General features: G+C 44.6%; 3 protein-coding genes across 3 annotated transcripts; all 3 read right to left on the bottom strand.

The window, feature by feature from the left end:
- Positions 1 to 250: 250 nt before the first annotated feature.
- On the bottom strand, positions 251 to 2,677 carry LOC135493576 (uncharacterized protein K02A2.6-like). Its single transcript, XM_064780997.1, has one exon. It carries the CDS (start codon positions 2,675 to 2,677, stop codon positions 251 to 253), a length of 2,427 nt encoding a protein of 808 aa, XP_064637067.1.
- A 2,026-nt stretch (positions 2,678 to 4,703) lies between these two features.
- LOC135493577 (uncharacterized protein K02A2.6-like) lies at positions 4,704 to 7,895 on the bottom strand. The gene has a single exon (XM_064780999.1). The coding sequence runs from the start codon at positions 7,893 to 7,895 to the stop codon at positions 4,704 to 4,706; it is 3,192 nt and encodes a 1,063-aa protein (XP_064637069.1).
- Positions 7,896 to 11,230: 3,335 nt separating this feature from the next.
- LOC135493578 (uncharacterized) lies at positions 11,231 to 11,884 on the bottom strand. The gene has a single exon (XM_064781000.1). The coding sequence runs from the start codon at positions 11,882 to 11,884 to the stop codon at positions 11,231 to 11,233; it is 654 nt and encodes a 217-aa protein (XP_064637070.1).
- Between the last annotated feature and the right edge of the window lie 1,074 nt (positions 11,885 to 12,958).

Below are 12,958 nucleotides of genomic sequence, written 5' to 3' on the forward strand. Positions count from 1 at the left end.
CTGCTTGACGTTTTTGATTCAGCTCCAATTGTTGCATTTCGTGTTTGGTTGGTGGTGGAGACGGTTTGAGTAATGTACTGGTTGTCGGTACAATTGTCCTAGTTCTCCTACCAAGCATGCGCTGTACAGGACTACTGTCAACACCTTGTGTAGGGGTGTTTCTAATGTTCAGAAGGGCAAGATATTGGTCTTCTCCAGTTTTTTCAGTTTTGCGAAGCATTTTTTTTGCGCTTTTTACGGCGGATTCGACTTATCCGTTTGCTTTCGAATTGTATGCGGAGATTGTGAAATGCTCGATGCCAAAATCTTTGGTGAATTTGCGAAATTTGTCTGAGGTGTAATGTCCTCCGTTGTCAGATACGATTTTCTCTGGGATACCGTACCTCGCGAAATGCGCTTTCAGTTTCTTTATGACAGTTTTTAAGTCCTCAGTATGCAGACGATCAATTTCCCAAAAATTTGAGAAGTAGCATACAGTGATCAAGTTGGTTTTTCCTTTGTAGGAAAATAGATCAGTCCCAACTTTTTCCAAAACTCTACTCGGAACATCATGGCTTTGTAGTGTCTCGTCAGGGTGGGAAATTTTGAACTCGCGACATGTTTCACAACGTATAATCCATTCTTTCAGTTCTTGGTTCATACTCGGCCAATACATACGTTCGCGTGCACGTCGTAGACAAGCTTCGACACCGGTGTGTCCGATATGTATGTAGTCTTTCATTTTCTTTCTCAATGTCTTAGGCACAACCAGTCTTTCGCCTCTGAATATCAAACCATCTGTGACTGCCAATTCATCACGTATGTCAAAATACGGTACTGCGGATGTGGGCAGTGCAGATTTGTCCTCTGGCCAACCTTTCTGAATGGTTGCCTTCAAAACGTTCAATGCCTCGTCATTGTCAGTTTCACTGCGAATTTCCGATACTTTATCAGGCGGAACAGTCAGATAACCAAGAGCATTTACAGTTTCGAACATTCCTTGACCTCCTTTCTCCTTGAGGAAGGCTCGGCTCAGCGTATCAGCCAAAACCATCTTACGGCCTTCCATCCACTTGATATCAATGTCATAAGCTAAGGCACGTAGCAGCATGCCTTGAAGACGTTTCAGAGCCTTGTCAATAGATTTGCGGATTATTGACTCTAACGGGCGATGATCAGAGTTCACCGTTATTTTACGACCATATGTGTACTGATACCATTTCTCCAACGCGAAGATAACAGCAAGCATTTCTTTCTCGATGGTCGCATATCGAGTTTCACAGTCAGTCAGGGCTCTACTAGCGTAAGCTATAGGCTTTCCATATTGCAGCAGGGCAGCTCCGAGGCCCTTACCACTAGCGTCACTTTGAATCACAAGTTCCTTGGATGCATTGAAAAATGCAAGCACAGGGGCTTTACAGAGAAGCGTTTTGACACGTTCAAAAGCCTTGTCATGGGCAGGAGTCCATAACCATACAGTGTCCTTGTGTGTGAGATCAGAGATAATTTTCATCTCCTCAGACAGTTTTGGAACATAGCGCGACAAGTAGTTAACCATGCCACGTAGGCGTTCCACATCAGCTTTGCATTGAGGTGTAGGCATTTTCGTAATGGCCTTGACCTTTTCAGGGTCAACACGATGACCATTCCTACCGACAATGTGTCCAACCAATGAAATTTCTTCCAGGGAGAACGTGCATTTCTCAAGATTGAGAGCGATGCCAAGCTCATCACAGCGTTTCAAGAATTTTCTCATGCGCTCATCATGCTCCTCAGCGGTAGTTCCCCAGATAGTAATGTCGTCGAAGATAATCTCGACACCCTCAAGCCCTTCAAGTGCTTGAGTCAAGCGCTTCTGAAAAATTTCACTTGATACCTTAAGGCCAAATGGCATGCGGCGCCATCTATACCTATTACCAAACGGGGTTGCGAAGGTTGTGAGCAGACTAGACTCATGGTCAAGCTCACAGTGTAGAAAACCACTTTTAAGGTCAACAGTACTGAAGAAACGAGCGTTAGTAAGTTTCGGTAGCACATCGTCCAATACAGGCAGTTTGTAGTGTTCATGTTTCAGAGCGTTATTGAGATTCATAGGGTTAATGCAAATACGTAGCCTACCATTACGTTTTTCGGCGATAGCCATTTGACTCACCCAATCGGTGGGCTCGTCCACAGGGGCTAGAACTCCTAGATCAGCCATTTTATCAATTTCAGACTTGACTCTGTCCTTCAGAGCCTCAGGCACATTATGCGGTGGTCTCACGACCGGTTCAGCATTCGGTTCCAAGGTTAGATGTACCTTACCAGGCAAGGTACCGACTTTGCGATTGAACACATTCGGAAACTCGTTCACGAATTTAGAGACAGCAGCACCTCCTGGCGATACAGAATTCACTTGATCGAAATAATCGTAGTTCACGGTAATCAGGCGCATTTTTTCAGCAGCTTTTCTACTGAGCAGAGGAGTTAAATCCTCCTCAACAAGGACACAATCCAGACGAAACCGTTGTCCCGTGGCTGGATTTACAACATTCACTTTGCATTTGCCTAGAGCATTTAGGCCAGACGAATTCCACATTCGAAGATGAACGTGTTCCTTGCGGATTTTTGAATCAGGTTTCAGATATCGTTTTGGTAGAACTGTCACAGTAGCGCCACAATCAATCTGGAATCGAACTGCCACTGTCAACGGTCTCATCGGGTTTCTCCAAGAAATTGACAAGTCTGAATTGGTCAACATAAGATTTCAGCTAACTGATGATAAAACAATGATGTAAAATGAAAACAACTAAGGCCAAAGCAGAAATACTGATCTGGCGCCACCCGGCGCCACCGCCTCCACCGCCTCGCCACCGGATCCACCCCCAACTTATTTTCTTTGAATACCCCCAGAACCTTTGTTAGCCATCCAAAATTAGTGGGGATGGTCTCATATCAAAGAGAACATTCAAATGAAGAAAATAAGGTATTGTGTGCCTAATTAGAGCCTGTATTTTTCGAATTAGATAAAAATTAAACCATAAAAAAATTCCGACATGTTACAAATCCACCTTTTTTGGGGTGCCAGTTCCTGACATGCGACCACATTCACAAAATCCACAGGTTTTTGCCATATTTCTAAGTTCACTGACATATTGTTCAACAGATTCCCCAGCGGTTTGATTACGACGGTTAAATTGGAAACGTTCGAAGTATTCTTTCGTAAGGCCTACAAAATGTTCCTCGAACTTTTTCACAACAACGTCATGTTTCTTTTCATCACCATCTTCGGCAAATTTCATGCCATTATAGATCTTGAGGGGTTCAGTACCGATCGAATGCAAGAGTAGGGCAACTTTATATTCATCGGTTTCCTTGTCTAAGCCAGTGATTATGAGATAGTTCTGCCAGCTTTGTTTCCATAGTTTCCAGTTTTCCACGACGGCTTTCTGGTCAATGTCCAGAGGGGGTGGTGGCGACACTTGGGGTCTTACACGGGTAGAAGGGTCAGCAGCAGGAGCAGCTACTACGGGGTCAGGCATCTTGGTTAGAGGTGAGGAACTTCAGCAGTTCACAAGAGACAGCACACAGCGTCCAGACAGCAGGGTTGACCACCAGTAGCACGTGTGCACAGATGCACAGACGAATGTACAGCACAATGTACAGCAGAATGCACTGCGACGATTTCGCGCCACAACATGCAAAAGTTCATCAGTTTTCAAAAGTTCTTTTTGATCACTTTCCGACCACTTCTTGCCACCAAACTGGCTTCCTTGGGTAGCTTATTTATTCATTTAACATGGTTCACCGCTGCCACCATGTAAAAAGTTGTGGCTGGGGCACAGCAGGAGTTTGAAGACAGAATAAGACGACGATGTCAATCAAACTAAATCGTAATATTGGAAGCAACTTGACAGATCATGGATATGCTAAGTTTTACATGGGAACGTCAGTGACGTCATCGAGCTATATTTAGATATTGTTACAGACCTTACTTGGCACGCTTTTTAATTCGAACCTTACTGGCGTTGATCACGTGAATAGTAGAATTTTAGCATGTAGACGAGCAGCGTTTGGCCTTTCTTCGAGTGGCTTGTGTTATCCAGGCCTATCAATTGAAACTAAAACCTTTCTTTGGAGATCTGTGTGCCAACCTACCTTAACTTTTGCTCTCGAATGCAGTACCCTGGACAAATATTCAGTGACTAAGTTAGAGAGTGCTCAGGGTACCCTTGTTAAGGGCTTTTGTGGTTGTTTCGTAAAGCGGGTAGCGCCTGGCAGGGCAACAGAGTCTAGAATAATCGGAGATGAAATCATAGGAATCACATGCTTTATTTCTCACGTCGGACTATGATCTACTGTTACACCGGGTAGATCTAAAATACAGACTTTGCTAACTAGATTGGAATATGCTGAATACTCCACATCCCCCCTTTTAAGAGAAAACACTATTCAACTAAAACAGAATACAAAACAGGAAATTACCACTTAAAGAGTACCAACATCGTACACTACCAGAGCATAGTCATTAGGGCAGACCCAGTAAGTAAAACTTCGACAAACTATAAGAACTCGCAGAAACAGAGCAAGTTAACAAACTACAAGTATGTAACTTCTAAACACACACAGAAATCTAAGAACAGAATTATATATAACAGTCCAACTTTTCTATGATAGTACGGTGGATCATAGCAAAAACACAAATCGTCTCCATAGTCCAAAAACTCACAAACTCAATGTACTAATTACTTGCATATAATATAGTCCTGGAGATGCTTTGGTGCGGTTCGCATTCTGCCACTAGTACGCGGTGGTGGGGCAGTAATTGGAGGTGTCATACCAGTGTCTCTAAAAGCATTAGTTGGGTTGTTTGGCGGATTGTCACTTTGTACATTGTCATTGTCACGCTCAGGAGTTTCACTGATGGTATCGCTGATAGGCCTACTTTGCGGAGCTGTAACTATGGGCCTATAAGCACTTGAAAATGAGACAGGTGGTTTGGGCGACTGAACTGAGGTGGGCCTCATTTGGACCCGATTTCTGCGATACACACCACCTGTTTTCCCTTCAACACGATAGGTACGGTCACCTAAAATGTCCAAAACAGTCCCAAGGACCCATTGTTTGTTTTCGCAGTGTTCAAAATACACAGTTTGACCCGGTAACAATTTGCTCAAGTCCTTGGCACGCCTATCATGGTAGGTTTTCACACTTTTATTGTGCTGTCTCCTTTTCTCCATTGCAGCACTTGCATTAGCAGGTTGGTTTAGTTTAAAACAAGGAATCATTGTTCTTGTCCTTCGACCAAACATCATTTCCGCTGGACTTAATCCAGTGTCTTCGCGGGGAGTATTGCGTTGTTCTAAGAGAGCAGTGTTTGGATCCGTTCCATTCTTTTGTGCCTTTTTCAGAAGGTACTTGGCCACTTTTACTGCTGCCTCAGCTTTGCCATTGGCACTGTGATGCCCCGGAGATGATTCTACGTGAATTATCCCCCATTCCTCGGTGAATGTACGGAATTCCTTGGAGGTCAGCTGTGACCCAGGATCAGTAATCATAACTCTCGGAATACCGTAGCGAGCAAAGTGTTTCTTGAGGACAGCGATTGTGCGAGCACTAGTGATAGTTGGCATAGGGTCAACTTCAATGAAATTGGAGTAACAGTCAATTACCACTAGGTAGATTTTTCCTTCGATTTCGAAAAAATCACCAGCGACTTTGTCCCAGGGACAATCACCATCAGACTGGACTTTTAGAGTTTCCTTTGAATTTCTCGCGCGCAGTTCTTGGCACGGTTCACAAGCTTCAACAAGCTGCTTAATATCCTGGGCCATGCCGGGCCAGAATATGAGTCCTCGAGCACGTCGCATCATGCTGTTGTATCCCAAATGCGCAGAATGAATGCGGTTTTTCATCTCGCGTCTGAGAGCACTAGGAATAACTATGGCCTCGCCTTTCAAGATTATTCCTTCTTGATAGCTAAGAGTGTCCCTCATGTCGAAATACAGTCTGGCTTCAGGCGGTACCAGCTGCTTGGAGTCTGGCCATCCGTCGAGTATGAAAGGTAACAGAGATTGCAATGCCATGTCATTCTCTGTAGCGATTCTGACTTCTTCTAGCTGTGTGTCAGATATTTTGGGGGAAAAGTTAATGTTCATGATTCTAGTCCTCATGTCACAAGTGTCTATGAAAGCACGGCTAAGAGCATCCGCAATCACCAGTTCACTTCCTTTCAGGAAATGGAAATCAACATCATAGCGGTGGACCCTCATCAGAAGAGCTTGCAGACGTTTAGGTGCCTGACTGAGAGGTTTCTTTAGTATAGCGGCAAGGGGCTTATGATCATTTTCAGCGATAACTTTCCGACCGTAGGTATATTGATCAAAACGTTCAAGTCCGAAAACAACAGCTAACAGTTCTTTCTCAATCTGAGCCCAGTTACGCTCTGAGCTTGAAAGTGAACGTGATGCGTATTCGACCGGTTTACCGTCTTGCAGCAGTACGGCACCCATCCCATCTTTGCTGCTATCGACTTGAATTTTGGTCTCTTTTTTAGTGTCAAAATATGCCAGTACGGGAGTGTCGGAGAGTTTAGCTTTGACGGTTGCTAATGCCTGGTCACAGGCTGGCGACCAGTTCCATTCGGTTTCCTTCCGGGTTAGAGCACGGATTGGTTCCAAATCTTTCGCGAGATTTGGGAGGAACTTTGCCATATATTGGACCATGCCACACAGTCTTTTCACCCCAAGAATGTCAGTTGGAGCGGGCATTTTTGTGATAGCCTCAACTTTGGATGAATCAGCTTTGACACCATATTCCGTGAATAAGTGTCCATGAAATGGGATTTGCGGCTTCCCAATTTCCTTCTTATCGTCATTCAGGACGATATGACGCTCATCACAACGTTGGTAGAGTTTGGTAAGCTTGTTGTCGTTGTCTTTCAGCGCTTCAGCCTTCGATGATCCACACCCGGCTACGGTGATGTCATCGGCGATAGTAAATGTACCCTCAAGGCCACTTAAAACTTCAGTTAACCTGCGCTGAAATATCTCACTTGATACTTTGAGTCCAAATGGCAAACGGAGCCATCTATACCTGCCAAAAGGAGTGATCATGGTTGTCAGCAGACTAGATTCTTCGTCCAGGCGCACGTGCCAGAAAGCATTTCTAACGTCGAGCTTGCTAAAGACCTTGGCATCGTGCAGCATTGGCAGGACGTCATCAACCGTTGGCTTTTTGTAATGCTCCCTCATGAGGGCTTCGTTGAGGGGCTGGGGGTCGATGCAGATACGGAGTTTTCCACTAGCCTTACGCACGACAGCCATCTGGCTGACCCATTCAGTTGGTTCAGTCACGGAGGCTAACACACCCAGTTGCACCAAATGTTCAAGTTCACTTTTCACATCATCGTTGATGGCAACAGGAACATTTCGACAAGGCAGTGCACGCGGTTTGATTTCAGGGTTGACCGTTAGATGTGCTTCCCCTAAATCACCTAAAGCTGGAGCTGGATGCGGCGTTTTGAGATTTACCCCAGACACAAATCTATCCTCGTTGACAGATATCAAGCGCATATCACGTATGGTGTTTAAACCTAAAAGACACGTTAGGTTATTGGGTACGACGACAAACGAGACAGTCACTGTCTCCCCAGTTTTGACATTACGAACAGGGAGTTTCGTCTCTCCTTTAGGTTGTACTTTCGTGCCGTTCCAAATCACTAAATTCTTGCTTGACGTCACCACCTGTTCCTTCTTGACGAAGCGTTGGCAGATTGTGTTGACATCTGCACCAGAGTCAAGCTGGAACTTAAGATACTGTCCATTCACTTGCATTTTGGCAGTCAAAATGTCTTTACGTTTTGAGCTAACGTTGGCAAGATAGTAGCTATCATCCTCAGAATCATCATAGGTTTGCCCACTGACTAGCTTCACCATGGGTTTCTTACACTTAATTCTGAAATGATTCTTTCCATGACAGTTATCACATGATTTGCCCCAGGCAGGGCATTGTTCCTTTATCATGGCAGGAGTCGTACCACAATAATTGCATTCACGGGTGAGTGATTTTGCGACTTAGGAGTTTGAGGACGAGACTGTGATTTTCTCTGTTGAAACTGAACCGGTTTCTTGTTGCGTCAGATAGAGTCATTACGGAGTGCTTTTCCATGAATCGTTGCGTTTTCGGTAGCCTTACAAATGTTGAGCGCAGAGTCGAGCGTCAGGTTTCTTTCGCGGAGAAGGAGTTTTTGAGTGTCCAGATCTGCAATGCCTAGCACAAGCCTATCACGAAGGATGGAGTTAACAGAATCCATGTGGTAGTTGCAGGTTTTGATGAGAGTTCTGATTACAGCCAAGAAAGCTTCGAACGATTTACCTGGTTTCTGGTCCCTTTTGTTGAACAAAAACCTTTCGTAAGTTTCATTCACTTCACCGATTGCATAGGTGTCGAATTTTCCGATGACCTCTGCCGTAGTTCTGGCATCTTCCTCGGTGTCAAAATGGAAACCATTGTAAACACGGAGACCTTCATCTCCCAGCGTATGGAGCAGTAGAGCCACTTGGTACGCCCGATCATGACCACCCAGGTTGGTGATCACTGAATAGTTGTTCCACTTCTGCTTGAAGATACGCCAGTTATCAGCAATGCAGGGTGCAGCACTAAAATCTGGTGGTTGAGGGGGCTTAATTCCAGACACGGGACGTGGTGGCGGAACAGGAGCATCCATCTCTCATGCAGTAGAAGTCCAGTGTACAATGCACCCACAAAATGCACAGACGAATGTACGTGGAAAAACAGGCCACGGCGGATTTCCAGACCGCGTTGAAGTGGGACAGTTCGGGGCTTATTTGATCAGTTTAAGACAGTTCATCATCATCTTTCTTCGTTTTAGTAGAATCTAGGACTCTTTAACACCGCTGCCACCATGTTTCGTAAAGCGGGTAGCGCCTGGCAGGGCAACAGAGTCTAGAATAATCGGAGATGAAATCATAGGAATCACATGCTTTATTTCTCACGTCGGACTACGATCTACTGTTACACCGGGAAGGTCTAAAATACAGACTTTGCTAACTAGATTGGAATATGCTGAATACTCAACAGTGGTGTCTCCAAAAGATCACACCACACTAGACTTTTAGAAGCTCTGGATGTTTCAAAAGTTAAACCAGTAGTTGATAGAAATTGTGCCAAATTATATAGAAATATTTTTAAAACTGACTCCCCCGCAAGGGATTTGAATGTAATTTTATTTGCTAAGTTTTTATCGGAAGGTATGGATTCCGTAAAGGGCACACTTTTATCAAAAACTCTTTCATGTGGTTTTAACCCATAAAAAGCTGATGATGGGAGAGGCTGTCCCTCACTCTTTGGCCCCTCGCCGCGCGGAGGATGGTGCCGTTGACAGTCTGCGCTGTCTCCTGCGGGACGAGGGCTACGGGGTCAGGGACTCACCCTCCCATCGCTTGGTCAAATTAATGCTCAGGCATTAACTGTGTAAATGATACTGTGATTTTATGTATGTGTTCAGGCATCCTATTTATTACCGTAATCTTATGTACTATGTGTTCTTCATGTATATGGAGGTTTAATAAATAAATAAGATGTATATTTGCTATGAGTACCTACAACAAAAGTTTCATCGAAAACAAGTCACTAATAAGCGAGATATCACACTTTTTAGATATCGACATTTGGCCCCCTGGAGGCCAAGTTGAGAATCAGATCGGACCGAAATGTAGTGTCAGAGGTCACCTGACCTAGGGGGTGCTGTGTACAAAGTTTCAAGATCATAGCCCTAGCGGTTAAGAAACGTGCCACTGTTTCTGAAACAGGATACGACGGACGACGACGACGACGACGACGACGCCGCCGCCGCCGACGGACACAGCGCTATCGTATAGACTCCCCTTACGGTGAGCCAAAAATAGAAAACTGCTTTAACTCGCCTTAATAATGTAACCGCTAGAGCTATACAGATATCAAGCTTGGCACAAATACGCCCTACATCTATAGTTCACAAAATGATGTCCAGTCCTTGGTCAACAGAGGACCACATGGACCATGGATCGCTTATTGAAATCATAAGTAGCTTTGTTCTTTTTCAGGTTGCCTCGGAGAACCTCAAAGTGGATTTTGATGCCCATCTTGACCAACAGTCATTAGATATAGCGTGCTGCAAACCCAGTGGATGATACCGTCACAATTCTGAACTCCACAGACTGGCCAGATAGTCGTGTGTCATCTTACATCACCAATTGGAGGTACGTTTGAGCAATGAGCTACCTCACCTTCTCAAGGCCAGTCACAAGGAATCTGGTGTGCCTCGCTTGATTCGAGTGCTGTCCCCTCTTTCTCCCTTTCAGGGACTGTGTTTTTGAGGATATATCTTCGTTATTGTTCTTTGTCGCTTTTTCTGTCAAGGAATCGAATAAAATGTGTTTTTCTAAAAATGGTTGTTGTTTCTACTAACAAACTCTCAAATCAATTCTACACGGGCCGTGATGGGCCGAAGACAACTGGATCTCATCTTCATTTCCCCTCCTCTAAAATCAACAAGTCCAAAACTGGATTTTACCTTCAGTGAACCTCAAGCAGAGTCAACCTACGCCAATCTTAGTCCTAACCCGAAATAGATGAGATCCATTATACAATATTGATCTTTTTTGTTGCTGTTGATTAATCTGAAAAGACGATATAGTGTCCTTCACTATGCTAAAGTCCTAACTCAACTGAACTATAACTCAAATTAACTTCAAAATCACGGTAGAAGTTCTCTGTACTGAGAACTCAGTCCAAATCGCATGTAGCCTGTACATGCTCTATTTTCACGTCCTTGATTGAACACACTAGAATTAACCCTCCAGGGTCAAGAGAAATCACACTTCTCAACTTTGGCCAACGGTAGGCCCTTTGCAATGTGCATGAAATTTCACCCAAATAGGACTTGGTGACAATTTGGAATTATATTGACCCAAAACACCCCAAACTTTTTCACCTTGTCCTGTTTGAGAGAACTCAAACTGAACTTAAATCTTTGCACTTCACAAAATTTTGAACTCCTCCATAGAATAATTGGCTGAATGGAAGTTTTGCCCATTAAGACAGAATTGCACACTCACTTAATTCGAACATGACTGATACAATTTTGACAAGCCTTTAACCAAAGACAAATTGTGTCCCTTTGGACCATTTTCCCCACAAAATGGAAATTTTCTCAGTATTTACCAGTGAAGTATAAGTTCACTCTAGTTCGAATCAAATGACTGATCATTCAGTCTTTACCATACAAAGGCTTTTCGGATATCATGATGCGCACGCTTAGCTCGTGTCCTCGAGCAAGAGTCACACTGTCGCCAATATTCCGGGGTTTTTTCGAGTCTCTGACTTGGTCGTCCGGGAATTCGAGGGGGCTCAATCGGTTGATTGGCCGCAGGAACTCGCTGACTGTAGTTTTCACCCTCGCTGCTCTTACCAATCCATCACTTCCTGGGTAGGTTTCGGCAACTTTGGCAAGTCTCCATTGTCCGCGAGGCAATTTTTCGTCTACCAGGATGCAAAGAGAGTCGTTTTGTAGATATTTCGTCTCATACAGCCACTTTTTACGATTGTGAAATAGCGGTAAAAGTTCGTTCTGCCAAGGAGCCCAGAAATGCCGGAGCAGCTCTTGGACTCTCTGCCATCGCCATCTCGGATTGATTCTCTGCAGTTCATCAACTGCAGGCGGGGCCAGCTGACCTCCCAACTGACCGTGAAGGAAGTGGTTGGGAGTAAGTGGTAGATCATCGTTTGGATCGCTGCTAGGTGGCGTCAGAGGCCTGGAGTTAATTAGGCCTTCTGCTTCAACAACAAACGTATGAAATTCTTCATCATTGATGTCTGCTCGGCTGATGATAGTCTTCAGAGCTCTTTTGGCCGCTTTCACCATGATTTCGAAAATGCCTCCAAAATGTGGAGCAGCCGGTGGGTTAAAGTGCCATTTTAACCCCTTGTTCTGGTAACCAATCGTCGTCTGCACCTTGTTCCAATCCACAGCAAACTCCCGAAGTTCCCTCTCACCGGCTATGAAGTTGGAACCATTGTCTGTAAGGACATATTCTGGTACTCCAGTAGTTTTGCCTGATCTTGTGGATTGTTGCTTCTCTTCCTACTGGGTGGCCGATTTTATCGTGTGCTCTCTGAACCACTAATCTTGTCACGTCTCCTTTTCTGGGTAGAAATACTGGGTATTTTTCATCATCGTTCAAGTATTCTACTTTCTCCAGGCGTGATCTCAGGCGTAGAAGTTGTCTTGTCTCATCAAAGAAGGGACTGAGTGAAGCAAGTGGACTAGATTTCTTGACTGTGTTAATCCCTGATGACATTGCAGTTATCTCCTCTTGAAATTCTTCTTTTTGAGCTTGACGGACTAGACAGTCTTCTGCTTCTTTGAACTCTTCTGTGGTCAGCTCATCTGTCCAGGACTGGGCACCCTGTGGTGGAGGTTTCTTCAGGATCCACTTGATGATTCTTCTTACAAATCCGATCCTTCAAGCAAGACGGTTCAAGTTACTCCATCGACATGGGTGTAAACAGAAGTTTACACCTGGTCTCCACGGCGGTTCTGGTACAATTGCAAAGGTTGAAGATTTCTCAGATTCAGCATTCTCATCTGCAATCGGAATCTTCCGTACAGGCCACTTGTCTTCTGCATCCTTGAGGAAGCTTGGCCCTTCCCACCATAGTTCGGATTCCATCAAATCTTGCACCCTTGCTCCTCTGCTGACTATGTCCGCAGGGTTCTTCTTTGTTGGAACGTGACGCCACTGATCTGCTGTGGTCTTTGTTTGGATTTCTCCCACATGGTTGGTGACGTACGGCTTATACTCCTTTCCAGACCTTGTAATCCAGAACAGCACATTCATTGAGTCTGTCCAATACGTGACTTGAAGTGGTTTTCCCTCCTTTCCACTTTCTAAGGCTCTCCCTGGCTTTTCTGCTATTCTCGTCCCCACCACTGCTC

This window comes from Lineus longissimus, chromosome 9, assembly GCF_910592395.1.
Source record: "Lineus longissimus chromosome 9, tnLinLong1.2, whole genome shotgun sequence".
Classification (NCBI taxonomy): domain Eukaryota; kingdom Metazoa; phylum Nemertea; class Pilidiophora; order Heteronemertea; family Lineidae; genus Lineus; species Lineus longissimus.